This window comes from Adelges cooleyi, unplaced genomic scaffold (assembly GCF_023614345.1).
Source record: "Adelges cooleyi isolate 19-005CV unplaced genomic scaffold, UGA_ACOO_1.1 ACOO_flye_CR_arks_rails_tigmint_CR_PRNA_23, whole genome shotgun sequence".
Taxonomy (NCBI): domain Eukaryota; kingdom Metazoa; phylum Arthropoda; class Insecta; order Hemiptera; family Adelgidae; genus Adelges; species Adelges cooleyi.
In genome coordinates this window covers 90,326-115,277 of record NW_026095893.1, presented here as the reverse complement: position 1 = coordinate 115,277, position 24,952 = coordinate 90,326, and the positions used below count along the sequence as shown (strand labels likewise).

The following is a 24,952-nucleotide window of genomic DNA, read 5'->3' as shown; positions in this document are numbered from 1 at the left end:
ATATTGATTGTTTATTACTTCTATATCAGGGAAATATATTTTAATGTTTATGGCATATGGATACAAAATACCCAAATCTTCAGTAGCCGGGGCATAAATGTCAAATGCCAAAAACATGTTTACAAAATTTTCTCTATTACTAATAGGAAAAAGTTTTTGTGTACGAAATCATAATGTTTATTAGTTTCCATCGTACATTGTGCAGCAATATAAAATTTAGTCACAATTAGGGAATTTATAAACACAATTAACAATACTTCAATGTATTAACAAAACGTTACAGGACGTAATAAGTAGGGAACCGTGTGATGAAAATTAGAAATTCAAACGCTACATTTTTTTTTTAATTTTGTCTACAGATCTATGAAATTAAAAACATACGTTCACATATAAAAAAACAAATGAGATCTTTGTTTTACATATAAGAGTTAAAGATCAAAATATTTTAAATATTGAAAAATTTAATAAATTATGTACCTAAATGTTTGGGAAAAAAATAATTCTCAAAATATTAATATCTTTCTAACTGAATCTCAATGATAAGATATATGTATTAAAAAAAAAAAAAATGACAACGTTCTTAAGCAATTTACCGTTACAGAAACAGAAAACAACGTAAGTTCTTCGAATCACCTATCGGAACTACCGACTTAAATTTAGTTGATAATTACTAAACTTTCTGTTATCCATAATAACAAACTTAACTGTGATGATTTTTTTTTTTTTTTGAAGAGTCTTCATAATGCAGTTTACAAATATCTAAAGTCTTTAGGCGACAACCCAATCGTTTGAGCAGTCCATTTTATTGTGTTATTTTATTAATTAAGTTGTTAATATAAAAAAAAACAAATTAAATAAAAAATTCTATAATTGTGTAAATGATTTGAGTACAGATCTACGTTTTTTGATGTAGTGAATATGACTAAAAAAATAATAGCGGCGCGTCACGACGGTTGCCTACACAAATATATGCACTTATTCGATTGTAAACGACCATTTTAGAATTGTTATTTACGTTTTACTTTATTAAGTATATAATAATTTTTATAGTTACAAATAAATTTGTACTGTGTTGTTACTAGTTGTAACTGAAATTAGAGTATAATTGATAGTAGGAAAAAAATGATAAATTTATACATAAGAGACCATAATGCTGTAATACCTGTTAACGACAAATATAATGTTGTGGCGGGCCCACCACATAAAAGCACTGTGGCGGATGCATGACTACGAGGCGCCACAGCTCGCGCAACCCAGCTGTCGGCATAGATACCGCCTCAACACGTAGTCAGACCGCCAGATCCCGGTAGTTGTAGCATAACTATCGCTTTATACATTATACATTATACATAAACTACTATTACAGAATAATTATAATTTTTTATCGTAAACAAGTTGGTTTTAAAAGTGTTTTGTACGTTATTTTTGCAAACACAACATTTAATCTGAAACTGCCTTTTAAGTGTAATACGTATAATAATAACAATAAGGCATTTTCGATAAAAAAAAAATAAGAAATAAAACTATACAAACTGTAATTGTAATATACGAAGATTCATATACTATTCAACGTTTGTGATACCTATAGGAACTTACCATTTGTCAACAGTCGCTGTGAAAAACCGCTTGGTTTTGAAAAAAATAAACAATAATACAATATTAGATTTCAATTTACACGATAAATGATTTTACAAAAACTCCTTGTAATTATAAAACATTTTTGATTAAAAATTGACAATTTTTTTTGTTTTTACCCTCTCTTAACTTGGTTTTTTGTATAACAACTTTTGAAACATAACTGGTAACAAATACATTTCATTAACTTTTTTAACTAATAATAATGTACTTAAAATGTTGACTGGTTGATAACCAGTTTTGGATAACTATTTTTAAAGTTACGGAAGTCTTAAGTTCAGGGCTTGAGGAAAGGTGGAGTGCAGTATTATTCGTATCTGCGTGCAATTCCCACCCGCACTTCCATTCCAGTTCTAACTTTTATACTCTTATAACTTTAAGTGAAACAATATAAAGAATTTATTTTATGGATATGGTTATTGTCATTAGGCTCACATTTTTAAGGGCTGATATTTTAAACGTTTTATCCTCTTTATTTTTAAGTTTATCTTCTTTCAAGTCTATCTATATAGTAGTCAAAAGTACAAAATAACAAAGCTAAACACCACAGTTCCAATTATATTCGCTGTGGCTGTTTATATCAAGTGTTCGACGATCAAGTAGACAATTAATGAAGTTTTTGAAGTGAAGAACATTACTATTAGCTATTTAAAAACAGCTATAATTTAATTTTAAATACTTAAACCTAATTTGAGTTTAAGGCATTGCATAAGATTTAGGTTGTTTATCCTTAAGTGTTATAAAGCGTTTGATAGGAATCGTAGCCAATTGTAGAGTTTCGTTATGATTTTTTCCTTTTTTGACTCTTTTAGAGTTAAAATTATGTAAATTATGTCCTTAAATCGTTAAAAATTATAATTATACGATTCTTAGAGGATTTGTGATTTATTTACATCGCAACAGTGGTTGTAAAAAACATGTTAACATTGCTAACAACATGTTTTTATGTTGAAAAATAACCTTGAAATTCATAACCATACAAATTGTAGGAAAATATTGTATAAGGTTTTAAAAAAGTATTGCTAGAGTTTTTGCAAAAAAAAAATCATAATACCTAAAAATGCCTATAACGCGTGTGATTCTACCGTGCAAGGAATAAAATAGGTCAAACATTTAAACACAAAACAACTGTAAACATAATATGTTAAGAAAAACAACTGGTTTTCGATAAAACAAATTAGAAATAAATCTATACAAATTGTTTTTATAAAATACGAAGACTTATTTATTTTATTCAAAATTTGTGATACCTATAGGGTCTTACCATTTGCTTACATTACAACAGTTGCTGTGAAAAACAGCTCGGTTTTAATAAAAAAATATCGGACTACATTTTACACGATAAACGATTTTACAAAAACTTTTTGTAATAAGTTTAATAATTATAAAACATTTCTGATTTAGGAAAACGCAATACATTAACTGTATGTAAATTTATAAAAATAGGTACTCACCCCAGTTATTATAAAAATAACGTTCTACAATGCATTCAAACACAATCGTCAAAACAAAATTTGTTACAAAAAAATAACTCATGTTTTCAATTGTTTACAACACCTCAATCGAAGCAGATAACAATTTAACTTCAATTTAAAAAATAACTACAATAAAAAACGCTCTGATTTGTCTATCTCTAGACCTAGAACGGTTAATGTAAAATACGTATCAATTGAAATTTTAAATTTTAAATACACAATATTAAAAATATTTTGTTTTATTATTTGTGTACCTAAATGTTTATACCATTTTCATTTACTACTTATTATAAGTAACGAACATTATGCTACCACTATTTTTAGGCATCTTGAAATAATAAACAAAAAATTACAAATATGTATTTCCTTTAAACAGTGATTTAAAATTAGTAGGACCCGGTTATTTTATGTATTATGCGCTGTAGCCACTAATCACAGTAATATTGTCCATAAAAACCAAAACAAATAACCCAATATATCACAACTCCCAATTGTAATATTTAAATTCAATTCTAATTTATATTTTGCCCATTAGTGGATACAACTATACAAGTGATGGGAACTGTTCGACTATCAATAATTCTTTTAAAAATTGTCTTTATTCTTATAGTGGAACAACTTTGTATAAAACATAATTTTTATTTTCTTTGTTACTCTAAAATATTTTCTAACTTGTATAATATTATTTTATGCGAACGCCTAAATTAATTTAACGAGTACGGTTAATATGGATTTTTCTTTCACATTTATGGTGTATGATAATATAGCTGTTGTATGTAAAAACATCAATCATCCTGACACGGTTCTAAAATAGGTATTACACAAAGTGACAAATTATAGTGTTTTTGAGTAGTTTATATATCAAGCTATGGATGTAGTGTCATCCATATACAATTTACTAACAATTAAAAACCATTAATAATTGTATCTTTTAACTATTCTATACTATAACTTTATAACTATACTATTACAGTATTTTCCCGAAAGTTGAAAAAATATTATATTATGTAATTTAATTTATTATTATGAAGAAATATCCGTCGGTACTAAATTATATGAAAAATGTTGTGATATTCTTCTATTGTTTAAAAAAGAAAAATCGTACTACGTTTTAGAATAAAAATTTTATTAACTTGTTTTGTAATTGCTTCAATTATAAATAATACTGATGTAAACATAAAATTCAAGACATAAGGAATTAAAATCCTTATTTTTTAAATTATCGTATGTCTTTGAGTATCTATAGACATAATGTTTTACCTCTAGTTTCACCTAATTCATTCAGTTTTAAGATTTAAATTGCGCTTTTACGATTAACGTAACAATTCCATTTTTACAATTTTTTTGAAGTATTGGGCAGACGTCAGTATCTCCTTTTTTTACTAATAATATGTAAGGTTGCATTTGAACTTATGGTCCTACGTATATTAGATATTTAAGTTTTTATTATTGTAAATAATTGATTTTTATTCCAACTACCAAAATGTTATAACTACAGCTGATATTAGTTGTACATTTCTTTTAGTTATTCTAATAAATATTACATATGTAATTAATAGTAATTATTAATTACAACTATAATATTAAGTCGAAATCAGAAAAATATAGAACATGTATTCGCTATAACTTATTTAAAGTAGAGTTCTACTTTGCATGTTTGTTTGTTAAAACATATAAAGACAAATAACAAAAAAAAAAAACCAGTACAGTGGGGTCGGGGCATAGTGGGGACGGAGCATAGTTGGGTCGGGCATATTGGGGACGGGGAGGTCACAGGTTTACAGGAATTTTTAAATCTGAAAGTGATAAAATCACTTTCGAAAAAACGCTTCGATGCAAATCGGTAGTTAGTATTTTCAAGCCAGTACAGTCCAAACCAAGCACAGTATAAACCAGCAAAGTTAGAAAGTTTTAAATGAAGGTTCTGTATTTACAAATGAGCATCAAAGCGTTTATTTGAAAGCGATTTTATCCGAGAGGACTAGTACAGTAGAGTATTGGCATAATGTAATCAAAGCAATGAGGAAACGGAGAGGTCCCAGGTCTACAAGAATTATTATAAATAAAAGTGATAAAATTGAATAAAATCGCTTTCAAATAAACGCTTTGATGACTCATAGGCTGTGAGACAGTTGTTATTGAAATTTGGGTTTCAAATCAGAGGCTCAACGAAAAATGATGTTATATTAAATAAAAATGTAAATTAATTTCATAAATACATTATTTCTACTGACCCCATAAGTGTTATAACGAAACACATTTGTAAGAATTGAATCAACTTCTCACCCACACTTTCCTTCCTGTCCTAACTTTATGTGAAATAATATAACGAATTTATTTTTTACTACAAATAGTCTTATTTCACTATCCATGGCGGACCAAAACATCAACTGTTTTGCTCTTGAAAATGTCTCCATTGTGCCCCTTATCTTATCCCTTATCCTATCCTCATAATAGACTACACCCTGTTCAACACAAATACTATTTTTTAAGTTCCAATATTGTATTACATTTTCTGGCAATTGTTTTTTTTTTTTCGTAGGCCAGCCACTTGTATAAACTTTTATCACCTCACTCAACTTAACATCATTTTCAGTTTCTTTTGCTATTTCCCTAATGTTAGTATTCTTATATTCAATTGCATATATCATTTCCTCCAATATTGCGCTCCGTCATCCTTATCACACATATAATTTCTTGACAGTAAATCTGCTAGAAACATTAACTTGCTAGGCAAGTATTCTACACATAGATCATAAATTATAAGTTTCATTTTCATTTTCTGTAACCGCACTGAAATCACTTTATAACATTTTTTTTTAAATATTAAAACTAAAGGCGACTGATCTGTCAATATATTTTGTTTATGCCCAAATACATAATTGTGAAATACCTTTCAAGCATTTAAGATACTTGGCATCCCGTTTGTGATTTATCACATTGTATTGTTATCTCAATTTCTGGGTCAAAATTCACTTATACTTGAGAACTTGCAACTATTTGCTTGAGTTTGTCTAATAATTCAGTACGAGCTTCACTCCACAACCAATTAACAATTTTTTTTAAATAAGTCTCTCAGAGGTGTTATTAAAGTAGACATATTTAATATAAACTGTCACTAGTAGTTAAAAGCTCCTGAAAATCTCTGTAATTCCAGTTTGCATTTAGGTGGTTTTAAAGACATTAACGCTTTATTTCTGTACTCATTTGGTTTCATTCCCCCACTGCCAAACACCATACCAATATAATTAAACTCATGCCTTTTATATTTAATCTTAAAACTATTAAACTTTATATTTAATTGTTTTGCCCTTTCTTATACCTGTATTACTACATCATCATGCAGAATTTCATCCTCTGTTGCTATAAGCAAATCGTCAAAGTATACGTACACATTGTTTATGTCACCAAAACACTCAAAATTTTCTTTTGAAATTCCTCAAATGCACACGGCAAACCAAAAGTTTAACTTTTACCGCTCATCTCACAAAAAACCGACTAAATGAGATTTAAAAATGTAAGCAAATCAAAACCCTACTCAGCTCGGAGTAATCACTGGTAGAAAAAAAAATCTTTACGAGAAGTTATTGTTTCAGAACTGAGTATCACTTGATGTTCATTGATGTTATGACTGATTTAATATTATAGTAAAGTGTTTTGCACAATACATTAATTTCTAGAATTTGGTCACGCTAAGTTAAAGAGGGTTTCAGTTATAAGTAAATGACAAAGTTCACCCTCTCGTTTTATCTAATCTGTGATTCAAGAGAGCCTTAAACATGAGGGGTCAAGGTTTAATCAATTTTCGGCATGCATTTTTAAAAAATCACCTAAACGACTTCTCATTTTGTGCAACTCGCATAAGCAGACAGCCGTTTTGAATATAATAGGCGAAACATATTGGTGGACAAAAGATGTGGCTTTGAAAACATATTTTGGAATATTTAATGACCCTTCGAATTATTCATTAATAACAGCATTCGAGTTATAGTAATACTAATTGGATTCTATGTTGGGATTTATTAACAATTACGTTAATATTAGATACTAAGAGTAGTTTAATGACATTGTTTTTCCTAACTATAATCCCCGTATAAACTTGATTCTACATTTTTATCTTGGGTTAACAAAAAGTTGAATCTGATAGATTTAATATCGCGTTTCCATTTGCGGTGATCGTTTGCACGAACTGTTTTGTAAGGTTTAGTATTTAGTATACAAACAAAATATTATACTCTGCTTGTTATTATGATTCAGAATTATGTAAATATGTTGTTCATAACGAAAAATGACTAATGTTGCTGTTGTTAACAAATTCGCATAACAAATTCTGCAAAATAAATCTAGATTTTATTGTTTCGGTCGGCAATATGTAAGCCATTCGATCAGTCGTAAAAAAACCATTGAAACAGTCAGTACAACTATCATTGCAAATATTTAAGTAAGTAATAAACGAAATTGTGTTCTTATATTTAATGGTTTTATTAAAACCATGTATTTTCAAAATATGTGTTTTGAACTAACTGAAAAATATCACCAGCAATTGTTGAGTACTCATATTATTATTATTATTATAACTATTTAAGTACTTCAAAAAGAGTTATCCAAAATTTTTTATCGATCATTTAAAATGTTTGGTACATAATTCTCAATTTAAAAATTTTTTTAGAAACATGCTTTCTAAAAAATAGTAAAAAAATTAACTAAAAAGTAAAAAAAATATTTAACTAAAAAGTAAAAAAAATATTTAACTACAAGAACAATTTACCAATTATTTGTAGCACATTTTATTTAAAATGTCATTTACTTTGAAAATAACCAAAAATTGAATACAATTTTAAATAATGTTAAACGTCTTTAATTTTCGATTAAAAATAAAAGCGTGGGTCTAATCAATTAAGTTCCTAATAAATTTATTAGTTAACATTCCAGATAATGTTTTATATATTAAGTTTTTTTGTAATTTAAATTTGGTTGAATAAGGCCCTTGCTTTTTTTTTTTAGTCAAAAGCGAGTTAAAAAAAAGCATATTGTAAAAAGTTAATAAAATTTATGTTTAAAAAGTTGCTATCAAAAAAACTAAGATTGAGGAGCTGAAAATGTATACATTTTTTGAAAATCGAGATCACATTTTTTTGAAAAAAAAAATCAAATTATTAATTGAACTAAGATATTGAGTGGCCTATGATAAAATAATCACACTGTAGAAATATCGATGACCTATGCGGTTATATGGTATCGTCTATACAATGTTCTAGTGTAAACATTTATAGAAAAGATACTATTTTCTTAACTGCGACACATTAATGAATGTAGAGGAATTTAATTTATTTATTAAGAGATCTAAAATATCAACACAGTAATGAAAAATGTGTGAACTAGAATACATGACATACGTAGGTAAAAACCATTTGTTTAAATATTTTTATTGGTTTCCATACAAAATTTGTGTTTGATATAATATTTGTAACAATAAGGTACTATCATGCAAACAAATGTAAACGTTCAAAACGACAAATGATAAAACGTAATACAATCCAAAAACGATTTGTTATCCATAAAAAAAAAAACACATTAGTAAAATTTAAAAAATTGTATTTGTAAAATACTTTAGTTTTTTTAACGTGGAAATTCAAACAAATGTTGATGATAACACTGTTAGCTTAATAGTCATTTGTCTTTTTTTCTACATTACTTCGAGTTCTTAGGCCAATAATTCCGTTTAATATGTTTTAATTTATATTATTACTTGCAGACAAAAATGAAATATATATATATCTTACTCTTCTGTGCTATTTCAAATGTTTTGGCAAATCATTCTTATGGTATGTAATTCGCTTTTACAAGTACTTACCCAAGGTACTTAGTTTACGTTTAAAAAAAGCTTAACAAAATTCAATATTCAACTTTTTTACAGATAGTACAGGCTGGAGAAGGACGCTTCATGCTACAAGTCAGTACATTTATTGTTAACAAAATACTTTTTAAGTTTTAAGACTTACAGTTTTTATACATAATTTGTTACAGACCTACTCATTGAAATACATGATGAAAAAGGTAAGACATACTTAAAATTATTAATACTATAAATTCAATGGTTTTATTGTACTTGCATTTGACCTGACTATAACGTAATTTATATTTGTGAATTATAATCTCTATGAAAAAATGCCACCAAATATTGGCCTTTGTGTGTATTTTTTTTTTTTTTTTTAAATACTTTTTACCGAAAAACTCCAGGAATTATCAATATTAGTGAAGTCAAGGTTTGTTGACAGGCACGGCGCCAGAATTTTTTTCCTAGGGGGGCGGGAAAGGTCAATTGAATTTTTCGGAGGGGCAACCACAATAGTTTTACCTACTTCTGTCAATAAAAAACAATCATAATGATTTATCAGTGAATGACTTTAATATTTATCAGTTAAATAGTATAAAATATGAATTTATTACAGATTAAGGAAAAATATATACTAGTGTACAATTTAAGTAAGGCAGCTTTTTAAAATAAGCGTTATTTTTACCTGTCGGCCATCATATAGCTCTTATTGTACTCTATGAAAGTCGAAGTAAAAATGAAGGCTTATAAAACGCCCAACAACCAGACAGTGGAGATTATAGTTATCGTGTTATACCTACATTCTATTAAACCAAAACAATCCGTCAATAAACACTGAATTTTTGGAAAACACACACACAAACGTAAATATTATAATTATATATATATATATATATATATATATATATATATATATATATACACACACACCAAAACACATAATTATATGGACGACGGATTATTGATAACCGATTGCAAAAACACTCAAAATATATTGATAAAAAAGGCCACATTTGGTGGCAATGTCATAACTAATAACTAAATTTGTATATATAAAAATACAGTTAATCAAAATCTGGGTTTTAGGAATAATAATCAAATATTTAAAATTATACCTATTTAGCAAAATATCTGGGGGGGCGACCGCCCACCTTCGCCCCCCCCCTTGGCGCCGTCCCTGTTTGTTGAGGATACTAAGCTCAAATAATGCAACTTGTATTGAGAATATTTCTCAAAAGAGTCTTCCACACGAATAATATCATTATATTATAATTCAGTTTGTACAATATTAGTGATGATCTATAATAGATTTTATATAATAATTATGTAATAAAATTCCAACACGGTTTATCACTAGTTCAATGGGCCACTTTTAACTAAAAATGTACTTCTAGTCAGAACACTTTTATACATATTATGTCTCATTAAAATTTCATGTGATTTTTTTAACGCAATCAATTATTTATTTATTTCAGGGACCCTTTGGAATAAAATAAAAGAAATTGTTGCACTTAATCTTCCCATGAGTAATTATTATTCTATAAGCAAACCGATTAAGTAATGAAACAATAATTGCAAAAACAATTTATCAATGCAAATTTATAAGTGATGGAAATATTAAATTTGAATCACTCAATTTTAATTCGTATATTTAACATTCTTATTATTATTAAATGTGTATTTTATACCTTGACTTTCTCCTTTAAATTTATAATTGAACATGAAATTAAGTCCAATATCGTTAAAAAATCAGTTTTTTGTAATCATAATTTCAGAGTCATTATCTCATATGTGTGCAGTATCTGGTAATAATTGAAAATATTTTCCTATATTTGTTTGTTGTTCACAATTATAAAATGTTATCGTTTTAATTTCAGACAATCCAATGGATGACTTAACATTACACCGTAATTCATGTTTCATATTTATAGTATTTCATATTACACAAAGCTTTCAGATTAGTTTTTAAACTATGAGAAAAATCATAAGCACATTCATTTTGAAATTGACAAACAGACATTAGATAAATATAAAAATGTGTTTTTTTTTTTAAATTTTAGAGATGATATTGGAGAACCAACTGCGAAAAATAGTACACAAAGGCTCAGGTAGTTATAAAATTCAACATATTTTCACATACCTTTTATAATACTGATAGTGAAAATATCGGGTAATTAAAAATAACCGTGTTTCACATAAAATTTTACTTAAAAAAGTTATAAAAAATATTTTTTATTCTTATGCGCTATACTTATTTTAGTTTGTAAGTACTAATTTTTCAAATTTATTGTTTAACCGACAGTATGAGTTTTAATTGAACGAATTTGTCCATTTTCACCAACAATGAGTTACTTAACTCCGTTGTTGAATAAAATTACTGAATCTTAAACGGGATTGTGTGCAATAGAGTGATGTAAACCAAAAATCTTTACTAATATTTTTTTGTATAATCTAATATTTTCGGTGTACCCTCGTTAATTAATCTTAAAGTTTACACTGGATGAACAAGTGTACAAATTTAAATGAATGAAAATGAAAAATAAATAAAATAATGGAAAATTTGTAAAACCTTATCGGCCGCTCGACCATTAGTGTCTTTTTTATTAGATAATATTCTATCTACACGTTTTACGCATAAGACTCTAGTACTTTTTCTTAATAAAATCACATTCTAGCGTGGATTGTTTGGGCATGGATGACTTTTTTAATAAAGGCTCAATCAATTTAATAATTAAAGTAATTTAAAAAAAAAAAATTATGTTGATTAACTGGCCTAAGTTATCTTTTTTTTTAAATTATTATTCTACTCAGATCTACTAAAATACTCATATTCAACAATCGAATAAATATTTATTGCATAATTTTATGTTTTTGTTCCAGACAAAACTTATATTGACGTTGCATTTCTTGGTAATTACCCTTTATCCGACAGTCGTAAATAGAGCTTAAATCTCGACGGTCATTCAAAATTTATTTTAAGTCAATCCAGGTTTCCGTAACGTAATGAGAGCAAACTGTTAAAATGAAAACGGTCAATTTACAAGTTTATAATTAACTAAACATAACATAACACAAATATTTGTTCAACAACTGTACGTTCATTTAAACGCTATATATTTTACTATTCAATAAACTTTACCCCAAACTGAAAGCAAAAAATTTGTACTTTTATTGAACTTTTAATTTTAAAACATTACATAATTTAACTTCTAAATTTAGATAGAAATGGGTATAGCTACCCATTTATATCTGACACACAAATATTAATCAATAAGAATATTTAGTCTTTTTATTTTTTTTAGTTATTTTAATAAAAACCAATATAAGCTAGCAGAATGGCTTGTATTCACTAGTCGAAACTTGTGTCCGATATTTATTTCAATTGGCATTTTTATTGTAAGCGAAAAACTATACCAGTAATTGTAGTTGCTGCACATCTTTTTACTATAATAAAGTACCTATCACAAAACGTTTTTGACATTTATAATTGTAACACACGTACACGCATAATTCCAATAAAAACATATTTTAACGATTTGTGTGTTTGTTAAAATATGTTCGTTTTTCGAATAATGTAATTTGTAATTTTTTAATTTCGCTGTGTTAACTGAGGTTACCAAATTGTCATAATAAAAACACTTAAAAAAATTATTTATACTTTGTTTAACACATTTATTGAATTTTCAGGTAATCATGACTTGACTGTTTTTGATCGTGGAGTTGATCGAAGAATGTTGTTTAAAAAAACTTTATCAAAGTTATTGACCGATATTGATGAAAGTAAATAATAATCTAATACAAAAACTAGTGGTTACACGGAAAAAATTCATATTTGGATAATATATATAAATTTGTTTTTCTCCCTCCTTTAAATTTCCATTTTGTGACTCAATACACTTTTTCTCTTGGGTGAGGATATAAGGATTAGCCTTAATTTAAGTTTGTCCAAATATGTATTTGTTTGTCCGTGCAGCAAGCCAAATTTAGCTTACTTTTGAAAACTTTTTCTTTAGAACCAAGGGACCACAACATGAATTTTGAACACGTATGTCAAATGTTGGGTTTGTTCACGAGTACAAAATTCCCAGTAGAGTACATAACACAGGCTGATGTTGTACACGGTGTTTGTGTCTTACGTCACGGACTGACAGTCAAACAGTCTTTCAAAATCTTTGAGAGCCATATACATTTTGTAAACAACGAAAACGACAAAGGGGAACGCATAAGTACATATTTAAATGAGGGAATTGACTGGCGTTTATAGTTTAACATAACCTATTCTCTCAGGCATGGCTTATTCTAAGGATTTTTTTCAACTGCGCATGTTATTATGGAACCGAACCTGCATCACCCTAACCTAACTTGGCTTAATAAGAGCGTTTGCACTAAATAATTTAAATTTTAACTTCTAATTATAGTATAGTTTATGTTTCACTTGTATCTAATTCTGCCTACTAATATAAATAACAATAATAAATAATATAAACATAGGATTAAAAATGTCCTTTTTTATTAAAATTTTACTTTTTTCTTGTTTAAAATAATATTTTTTTTTGTATTTAACACACAGGTACAAAAACATAATAGTATTTTTATTTTAAAATTGTCTTCTTTTTTTTGAAGTTTCACCATCTTCTTGTTCAGAATTTCTTTTTGACCCTTCCTCAAATATACCATGACACCATTCTTGTTCCTTAGCTTTTGGTGTATCCTTAACGCGACGTTCATTTTGTTTTAACCATATCTGTACGCTTGTCTTGGATCCAAATTTTGTAGGTGTGGCATGTTAAAGTGAATAAATAGATATTCATTTTCAGTTTCTACGTGCAAACTTTGACGGTTTATTGATTTAAGAATATTACTTTTACTGATTAAACGTTCAACGTCAGCACTGTGAGGTTTGTCAGCTATAATACAAGAAAGTAAAATATTTAGATTTTTGTACGCATCAAATTCAGGAAATGCTGAACAAGCTTAAACAAAGACATCTGGCGTAGGTCCTCTATTTTATCATGTTCCAGAATGTCTGTATATTCCATATCTAGGCCGGCTAAATCTAAATCATGACCCAAAACGTTGAATGCGTTTTTTATGTTAGCATTTGGATTTAAATTAGCCGCTGGTTTAAATGTATTCACAATATGCTCATCGCTATTTCATAACATATAGCTTGTACAGATCTGTTTTCAGTGACGTATAAATTATGTCTATTATTTCTTTTTTCTTGTGTATCTATTAATTTAATACTTTTCAGTGTTTTACCATCAGTACTGTTAAGTTTGTCTTCAAGTCCATTAATCCATCCTCCAACTAAATTATTGAACGAAAACTCTGAAATACCCGACAACTTAAACACTAAATGGGAAATTTCCACCGCTGTAGAACTTATATCTTTCCATGCCAAATTTGATCTATGCACTGCACACCAAATTTTAATTAACGGCACGTTAAATTTATTTGTTTTATCTCTCCATTTACTTTCAAGTAATGTTCACAATCCTCCCTTGTTACCAATATTCACAGCAGCACTATCCGTAACAACCGATGATATGTTTTTAAAAATACATTCAGTTACCTCTTGACCAACGGTATTTTTACAAGCTGTTTCAATAGCGTCTAAAATTCCCTCTGCACTTCTTTGTACGACTTGCCCAGCTCCCAAAAAGTATTGCTCTGCTACTCCTTTTAATGACACGGTTTTTAATATGACTTACATTTTATCCACCTGCGATCGATCCACCGACACATCACACCCCAATGACATAGATAATGTATCCGAAATTAATTATTTTGAAAAAGTTGTTTTATAACTTTTCATAATACATTGAAGAAATTCTTTATGTGATGTAGGAGTTAAATATTGAAAATCATAAGTATTATTTTTATTGTATTCATTAAAATTAAATTGATTAGCAATTTGACTTGTAACTACTCTTATAGGATATGGGTATGCACTTAAAGTCAATTTTTTTGGATCTCCATATGCATGTACCATTAAGGAACCAATTCTATTTCCAAGTTTTTCATTGTATTTTAAAATTGCATGACCTATTAGAGTATATTGCTTAGAATTGGGTTATGATAATGTAGAAAGGCGAAGCATTTTCAGACTGAATGTATGATAGGATTTCGTTAAATGATTATCAACTACTTCTTGTCCAAGCAAAGCACCAAGATCCTGAGTTATTTTTGGAAGTTGTGACTTTTCTGAATATATTTTTACTGTGTCAGGATATTTATCACAAGAAATACATTTTTTATAATGTTTTCCATTTCTATGCACACGATGAAATATTTTAGAAGTACTGATCATGTCCGATGTGTTATATGAGATAGAGACAGTAGCTGATGGCGTGGACGTAGGAACAGTAACCGAAATAATAGTCGAAGTTTGAGGAACAGCAGTTGTAGTGCAAGATGGAATTACTGTTGTGGTATTGGTTACAGAAGACTGACCAGTGAACCCTACTTTAGCAAACAATAACCATTTGGTTAATGAGTCATTCGTATTTTTTTTTTCATTATCTAAGAAAAAAAATAGATTTTAAAAATAATTAATCCATTAACAGAAAATACACCATGTTTTAAGATTTGATATTTATGTAATACTACAAATTTCTATTAAGTTTTAACTTTTTAGTATTATGCTGTATTATGTTATGCATAGTATTATACTTACTTTCACGGTTCTCAGGTTTATTTCAATAAATAATAAAGTACTTCTGTTTTTATATTTAAATACTTTTTGCGTGCCACACTAATATAAAAAATTGTCAAATAATTTAATGTACCTACTGCATGATAAAAATTCTTTGCTCAAAATAGCTGGCAAGTAAAGTAGTAAAGTTGCATAGTAGCTGGCAAAATTAATGTCGTTATAATTCATGGTGCCTTCATCTAATAATGAGAATTCATACCTTTTAATTAGCAAAATGCATTGGTAAGTTATTAATATATAAAGAATTTAAATTAGAGCCACTTCAGTACACTCAATTTTGTTACCAACGACAACGGGGGTCACTTTTTTAGTTACCGTATAATTCGTACAGGTAGTCGGCATTCGAACTACAGCTAGACGTCCGAAAATAGTAGTAGATAAGGTGAAGGTACGTTATGTAGCTGTACCTCTCTTATTTCACATATTACAATGATTACTGATTAGTAAACACTAAACATTCTACTATTTTATTCACTGTACACAATATTATGATAACACATGCATTGTCGTTAACGGTTAACCTTAAAAGTTAAAATACTCAATAATATCTGCTTACTTTAGTGACTAGTTTGTACACACGATGATGCAAATAAAAAAAAAATATCATTATTTTACACTACTCCCCCCCTCCACCCCAAAGTACCAACTAGAATAAATTTGTGATTTATAGAGTTGCTATTCGAAGTAATTGATCCAGTATTAAAAAAGCTACAGTGTATACATATAAAAAAAACACATCAGAGTAAAACCAACACCTTCGCCGCTATGCTTTGAAGCTAAAACATTTTTCTGGATTTTATAAATAAGGCTTCAAAAGTGGTCAAATTATATGTTTTTGGGGTCGGTGATTATGAATTTAATATCAATTTTCATATTTACTCAGAAACAAAAAAAAATTGAATAGTCAAAAGTGGTACTTGAGCACAAAACCTAATAGTATCATTCTGCATAGATCTACTGTTAACGCGTTATCGTTGTTGTTGGTTGGCATTTTTCTCCCTGCTTGTTCCGTTGTTGTGTCCGTCCTCTGTAAATTAAAATTAATCTAACCTGTATTGTTGTTGCTATTATTATTTTAATTACCCAGCTGCCACGCCACATACCTGAATTGTGTCTATTCATTTCGCTTGGGTGTATGCGGAGTTTGCTGTTTGTATAACCATTCAATTACAAGAACGAGTTCGCCTCCGTCAATAGTTTTTAAGTTAATTTTAGTTTAGTTTGAAGATTTTTCTTTTAGCCATTGCACAAAACGGAACCCACCATAAGAACCCCCTTGTATATAAACTCTATTTTCTGTTGTCCATTGTAAATATAAACTGATTCATTCCGTAAAAGTCTGCGTCGATCCCGTGTTACTATCGTCCAATTTTCCTACCGTTATGCCATCTGAACAGCTACTTATGATAGTGTGCGTTAGGTTGCCTACCGAAAACTAATTAGGCGTAACAACTCAGTACTGCTTCCTTTTTCTTCTCGTGCCGAAAGACTTCGGCTGGTCCTTCGATACATTTTTTTTTTGTTGTTGTATCATACATCTACATAAAATGGTTTTTATGATTTGATAATTTTTTTTAAGATTTTAGGCGTTTTTGTTAAAATATATGCAGTCTGCGAAAATTATGTTTTTATTATAGTTCGAAAATGGGATAAGTACAACTAGTATCTATGTTTTTTTTACATTTTTAAAATATCAACTACTTGCTGCATTATTTTACTCCTAAATCAAATGGAAAATTAAATTTTAACAAGACAAAGTTTGTTTATTTTATTTTATTTTACTACATGTAACCATTTTTAATATTAATTACATAGACATTTATTTGTTTTTTTGAATATTGAACTGTACTTATTCTGTCCTTAAACTATGATAAAAACATTCGGTTTTAGTGTCAAATAAAAAAAGTTTTATCAATTTTAATAATGCCCATTGCTTTGTATTCAACTCAATTTTAATATATTTAAATTGGCGGTGATCATAAAAAATGGCCAATACGAACCAATAAGTCAATGATTATACAATGTATAGGTGTAAAATTATTTTAGTTTAATTGTAATTAAACATTTTAATTGTTAGAGAGGGAGGGTTTTGTATAATTTCGCACATTGGCCCATATGTTTCAAAAGTAACCAAAGATTTAAAAATATCATTTTCTATGGAAGTATTATTTATCGAATTCTTGCCTTAGCGTTAACTCGATAACACAATTTTTTCACTTCAGAAAAACACTTGGGTGATTCGATTTGCGTGTTTCCATTTCGACTGTTTACTTAAATGAAAATATACGAATCAATTAATACGCACATACATATATTATTTAGCTCAAGGTCAACACGAACAATAACTGAATAGCTTAAAAAAACCCTTTGGTTTTGACATTATATAATATTTTATTTGTGTATACAACCCATAATGTTAAATGTAAAATTCAAAGTAAAATTTGTAAAATACTGCCACAGTAAGTAAAAATATTATGTAAGCCCGTGTGCACAGCTGCCAAAGCACCATACACATTTAATGTGAAAAACAAAACCAATCCCTTGTGTTCTAAACGACATAACAATTTTTTTTATACTAAATTCGCTTTATGCGATTTTGTATTATATTTTCTATACTATCTGATACCAAAAATTTGTTATTAAATAAAAAAATCACCATACTTGTATATAGATTTAAACGAGTGTCAATAAAAATTTGGTGGGGTTGTTATACTAGAGAGAAACCATTGTCCAAATATAAATAACCTAATATTTTCCTAGGGATATTTTGTAATAAATTGATTACATTTCTACAGGCATCGTGTATTATGCTATACATATATTATAACGGTTACATTATCTAACCGTTCCCGTTTACTCCGAACGACACACACATAGGCACTAATTAACCCATTTAGAGGGAGCAGTGTGGACACACAGATATGACAGCTCGCGCGTTATCCCATTGTTCTAACCAGTTGATAACTACCATCCGTGCCAACACCTTTACAACGGCCTTGATATAATTCGCGCACCCGCCTACTAAAATTGTGTATTGCCCAAAATGGTCTAATACAAAAATAGTCTACAATAATGTCAACTAGAAAAAAAAACAGTACAGTGGGGTTAGGAGCATAGTGGGGACGGAGTATAGTGAGATCGGGGCATAGTGGAGACGGGGAGGTCACAGGGTTACAGGAATTTTTAAATCTGAAAGTGATAAAATCACTTTCGAAAAAACGCTTCGATGCAAATCGGTATTTGTATTTTCAAACCAGTACAGTTCAAGCTATGCACAGTATAAACCAGCAAAGTTGGAAAGTATTAAGTTGAGCTGCTGTATTAACAAATAATTAACAATAATGTCAACTTGAAAAATTACTGTTCAACCCATCCAAAAATGTCTATTATGTAACATGCAAACAAAACTACATGACAACTTATTCAGTTCTGTTAAAATATGTTTTTGTTTAAAAAAAGGCCGTTAAAAAAATAGCCCAACCACAGGGCCGTATTTGAAATTTTGGTGCCCTTTGAACATCTAATTTATGCAACCCCCTCCCTTAATTATCAATATTACACTTATTTCATCCATGGTCGATATTCTTTATTATTTTCTACATACAGGGTCCACTTATCGTGAACCACTCAATATCTCATAGGGTTTAATAAGAAATTAAAATTACATATATAATACATTATTCTCAATTAAAAACGCTAATGAAATGTATGCGTTACCATTTAAGTTACAAAAGTTGCTATCAATAAAACTAAGCTGGGAGGGGGTAAAAACAAATAAATTAGTGAAAAATTGAGATCATATTGTATAATAACACTATAATAAATAAAATTTTATTTTCTTATTAAACCTTATGAGATATTGAGTAGTTCACGATAAGTGGATCACCCTGTGTTTAATCTTCGTAATATTATGTAGTTCAATATTAAAATCTAACAATTATTAATAAATGAAAATTGTTTAATTATTAAAAGGTTTTTTTATATAACAAATTGACCTAATAATATACAATATAAAATAACAAAAACATTTTTTTTTTTAATGTAATTGTTTTCTTGATTCATTATTAGCGAAATCATTAACTTTATCACTATAATTAGTTTTTAGAGTTAGTTGAGATTCAATGTTTAGAATTTCCAGCGTATAATGCGTTTATTTTTTTTCATTACATTTTTAAATTAATTTTGCTCAAATATCTTGCCACCCCTAAGAAATGACGCATTAGACCGTGTAGCTTTAAATATTATGCATTTTCGTGGGTACTCTTATGTTTAAAACAGATAATGTGATAACGCTTTTATAAAATGTGTAAGAAATATAATATCTGTCGTTTTTTTTTTAAAACCGATAAATTTGCTATATGAGTGATCATGATATTTTTTACGTTTAGTATAAAAATCATTTTTTTCGAATTATTTGAACAATACACGTGCACATTATTTTTGTACTTATTTACTTGTCTTTAGACGTGTAAGAGGCCCTCGGTTAGGTTAGGGTGTTTTTCAATTTCAAACTTCTACACGACGTTTACCGTTTTGAAATAATATGTCCTATAAACTACACTGTGTATTCTACCTACAGTATATTATGCCACACTAGAAAATGTGTCAATACTAGTCTTCAGTAAAAGAACACTCAATATAAGCATGCGAATATAGTAAAAAGACTTTTGCATAGTATGTTATTTCCATAATTCTGCAAATATGATAATAATTCCAACTATCTTATCAGTCCCACGGAGTTGAAATAATAATTGTTAATAAATACCCGTCAGCCTAAAATAAATCACATTTTAGATGTCTATAAAATTTCCAGATTTGAGAGCAGAGGTGAACATAATTATTAATATTTTGGCAATTTATTGAAAATAACAATTCATTTGATAGATATGTTTATCATCTAGCATGGTTAAAGGAAAGGAGGCTGGTATTTCATAGAGAGAGCAGGATGATAGCTATCACAGGGAAGTAGATAATCAAGAGATTTTTTTAACAGATGCACCTCGGAGGTTTGAAGAAAGTAAACAGAGAAGGGACTCAGAACGGTTGCGAATTGTATTTAATTGAAGAAAGTCCATACTGATAAACAGATCACCAATTAAAGCCGACTCGTTGTTGAACGTACCGGTGTAAATTAAACCTTGGTTAACGGTATTCCAAGACACTCCTGGAAGGTTGAAGTCCCACAAAATATACCAAGTTCACAGTTCGCTAATTCCCAGGCAATGTTGACGAAATTTACATAGCTGTCATATAATGATTTGTCGCAAGAATATATACCACACTGATAAGAGCTGAGGGGCAATTATGAATGGAAATCCAAATAAATAGTTGTTTAATATGTAATACACCATTGGAAACAAACATTGGATTAAGAGATTCCTGAACGGCGATTAGAACTCTACCATCACGGAAGCGAATACAGATTTCTGTCACATCAAAATATTATGTCATCGGTAAAACTTAGTTCAGCTTTGTTTATATCTTCAGAGAGCCATGTCTCTGTGAGTACGAAAATGTCATAAGACAAAATGATAAAATTGGAATACAAATTGATTAATTTTGATACGAGGCCTCTAACATCCTAATAATAAAGACTTAGATTAAACATAAAATTATTTAATGGTTAATAGTAACTTTTAAAAAATATATCATTGAATAAATAAAAGTCTTGGATAACATTATCTAATAAATAATTAACATTATTACAAAAAATACATTTAACGATTACCGAGGATATTGGATGATGACTAATTTTCAACTTAAAGGTCCTAAAATTACGGCTAAAAAACTAAAAAAACAAAAAAAGTTGAACTCCTTCTAGGGTTGTGGGAAATAGGTTTAATTTAAATTTGATACAACTGACGTGAGCGGGCATACCAAATAAATGTTCCTCGTAAATTTCAACTCGATCCAACTTTTTTTCTCGAAATTATAGCCAGTAAAAGTTTTAACTTGAAAACTCTTACGGTTTTTTCAAATTTCGACTGTGAAGAAGTAAACTTTTTGAACTTTTACCCCCCCCCCCCTATATACTGTAATCAGTTACACGATTTAGTCGTCTGTGATATCATGTAATAAACACAATATTATGAAACGACCATTGGGCCTTAACCTAACCTAACACAGGTCGACGTTACTAACCGACAGTTTTTAGCGTCTGTTCGTTTCTCACAACTGATACACTGTTTTTGTAGTTTAATTTAATAAAACATTTTTTAAGATTTTAGGTGTTTTTGTGTTAAAGTATACGCAATCTCCGAAAACACAGTTTTGAGTGCAAACAAAATAAATATTCCTAATAAATTTCAACATGATCCTACTCTTTTTCTCGAAATTATAAACAGTAAAAGTATTAACTTAAAAACTCGTATGGTTTTTATTTGTTATTTCAAATTTCGACTGTGAAGCAGTAAACTTTTTCAACTTTAACCCCCCCCCCCCCCCCAAAAAAGTACCAACTAGATGAAATTTGTGATTTATAGAATTACTGTTCGAAGGAATTGGTCCAGTATTAAAAAAGTTACAGTGTATACAGGTAAAAAAACATCAGTGTAAACCAATACCTTCGCCGCTATGCATCGAAGCTGAAACAATGAAAAAATTAAAATTATAAACGTTTATAATAAAATTAAAAAAACAGAAATATACCTAAAAACGAGTAGAACGATTTTTTTTCAAATGAGTACAGAAAGTGGGGCGAGAGTTAGGTTTCCAAATGTTAAAGTATTAATTAATTAATTAAGTTTTCATAGTACGGTCACAACTAGAATAAGTTGTTTTCAATGAAAAATACATAGGTGTAGAAGTCCCTTTATGATATCGAGGTGGATTTTATTCGGTTTCTTTAAATAAGGTCTATGTATTGACGGGGATCCATTTAAAGAATTGCACGTCAAAAAAAAAAAAAAATGATTTTAGTTTTTACATTTATGTTAGCCCCACAATGATACTAGTAGTTAAGACGTGTACTGTGTAGTTAACTGAGTGTCTTACCTAAAATGAAGCACCCTGTAGAGAAAATAAAAATATATTGTTATTGCAATTCATACAAGTAAAAACGCAGTATTTTTCTAGTTCACACTGTTTTCGCAACTGTACCGTTAGGTCGAAAACAACTCTTAGTACATAATACATGCTATGTAAATAAAAGAAAACAAAAAACAACTATCTACCAATATTTTCCATTTCTGTACTGATGTTGTTTTTGTTAATCGCACCTTAACGAAGACACCTTAAGCCGTATCGAATTACTCTGTTCATCCGACTTTGGTATCGAAGACTTACCCTCTGGTGCAACATAGTGTTTGAAAAAAAAACCATTATGCATTTCAAAAGTGCGGTTATTCTTTGCGCGTTGTACTTCGTGACTGTGACACAGGTAAAACCACATAAAATACAGTTTTGGTAGGTTATGTTGTGTATTATTTTTATTGTAATTATGATACTTACTAGAGCGTTGGACTCAATGGGGAACAAATTGATATGCTTCGTCCTTTATTCACAAAGCACACAAGAGGTATAGAATTCATTTCCAAGAATGAAATCGTAAATATAGGACAAAGAATTGGCGTGGATAATTTTTCAGATTTTGATTACGATAGAGGTAATAAAATATCTTTTAAACAGGTTTTAAGTTTTTGACAGTATTTAAATGTTACCCCACCCACCCCATTTAAAAAAATTGACTGTTTTCCATTAGTTTAGTTAACAATTTCTCAATTTAACCCACTCGTCTTGCCCAGGTTGATTGAAAATTATTTTTAATTTGTTTCAATTTTATTTTTAATTATAGATGTGACTATCGCTCGAAAATTAGAAGATTTCTTGGTATTTCTGGCCAATAACGACAAGATAACTGACACCTTTGTAATATCGCAAAAAAATATTGAGATATTTCCAATTAATCTGATTTTCTTATTTTCAGACACGAAATTTATCATCCTTCGAAGTAAGACTTTACGTGGGCATGTTTAGAGAAAAAGACCAAAGGGGGGATGGTCTACTTACCTACCCAGAAGTATTAGAAGTCATTGACGCTTTAAATCTAAAAAAATGGTCTAGTAGAATTAGTGTTTCTTGTTCAGTCAAAGAAGGTGTAGAACAAGTATTTAAAAAAGGTATTGTCGAGTTGACGTTGTGGTTTATTATTTTGCACATGTTGATAATTTAAATTAATATTTAAAGATGAAAAAACTAACGTTTTGGAGTTCTTAGACTGCATGCGGGCAGTAAAACCAGAAGTAAGGATTTATGTTTTCATTAAAGGCTTGGAAATCTACACATAAAACTATGATTTTGCCTGATACGGCATTTAAACATGTCCAAAAAAAATAGTTTTGTAAATTTTAGCGCATTATAGCATTTAAAAAAAAATTAAACTCCATTTGTACATTTAATTTTTACATGATTTATATACTTTTAATTAGGGTAAAGGTTTAGACAGGAGACAGGTTCGGGAAGTGAGCAATTTACAAAAGGATCACACAACATATGACGATAAAATTGATCCTGAGAAAATAACACTGTTTTTCAAAAGGTTATTTATAGTTAAAGAGGACTACGAAGTTGAACTTGCTTTTAGTTCTAAACGTAAGAATATATTTTTTATATTATCTCGTTTTTTATTAATATCGTTTTATGTTGATTTGGCAAACTAACTTTTTATCTATACAAAGCGATAGGTATACTAAACTTTTAATTTATATAACCCTATTAAAACCCATACGGCCGTTAGCTATGGGGCAATGCTAAAAAATCCAATGCTTTCAAAGCTTTAAGAAAATTAATCAATCAACCTCCATCTAATTATACACTCCATAATGATCATAACATAAAAACAGTCAATGAAGAAGCCATTCCACAATAAATTACTCTCCTACTCTAATCTTTTAAAGAGGCTCCATACAGACCATTTTTTCAGTCAAAACACATCATTTTCATTCCATCGCACAGGCCTAACCAGTGATTCGATAAGCAATCTAAAAACAGATTTGAATTCGTCATGCAGTTTTCTTAGGTCAGTCGAGGTACTTTTTTCAATTTTTAATTTTAACCCTTTCTAAATTTTATTTTAAAATGTTGAAATTTTATAAAATGTTCAAACGTGTTTTATACATAGTAGGAAAAAGATATCAAAAAAGTACGTCAACCGATCTCAAGTAAATTTTATGACAAATTCCAATCTGTTTTCATATTACTTATCGGATCACTGGTTGAGTCTGTGCGATGGAACAAAAAATGTATGTTTTATTGACTAAAATGGCTTTTACTCATAGATAAAATGATTTA

The 24,952-nt window shown here is 28.9% G+C and overlaps 1 protein-coding gene across 1 annotated transcript; it reads left to right on the top strand.

The window, feature by feature from the left end:
• The first annotated feature begins 7,442 nt into the window (after window positions 1–7,442).
• LOC126835237 (uncharacterized) lies at window positions 7,443–13,514 on the top strand. Its single transcript, XM_050567689.1, has 11 exons — window positions 7,443–7,551; window positions 8,866–8,935; window positions 9,028–9,063; window positions 9,138–9,167; window positions 10,422–10,472; window positions 10,722–10,751; window positions 10,824–10,853; window positions 11,007–11,054; window positions 11,827–11,856; window positions 12,634–12,726; window positions 12,960–13,514. Exons 2-11 carry the CDS (start codon window positions 8,872–8,874, stop codon window positions 13,208–13,210), a joined length of 663 nt encoding a protein of 220 aa, XP_050423646.1. The 5' UTR covers window positions 7,443–7,551; window positions 8,866–8,871; the 3' UTR covers window positions 13,211–13,514.
• The last annotated feature ends 11,438 nt before the right edge of the window (window positions 13,515–24,952 follow it).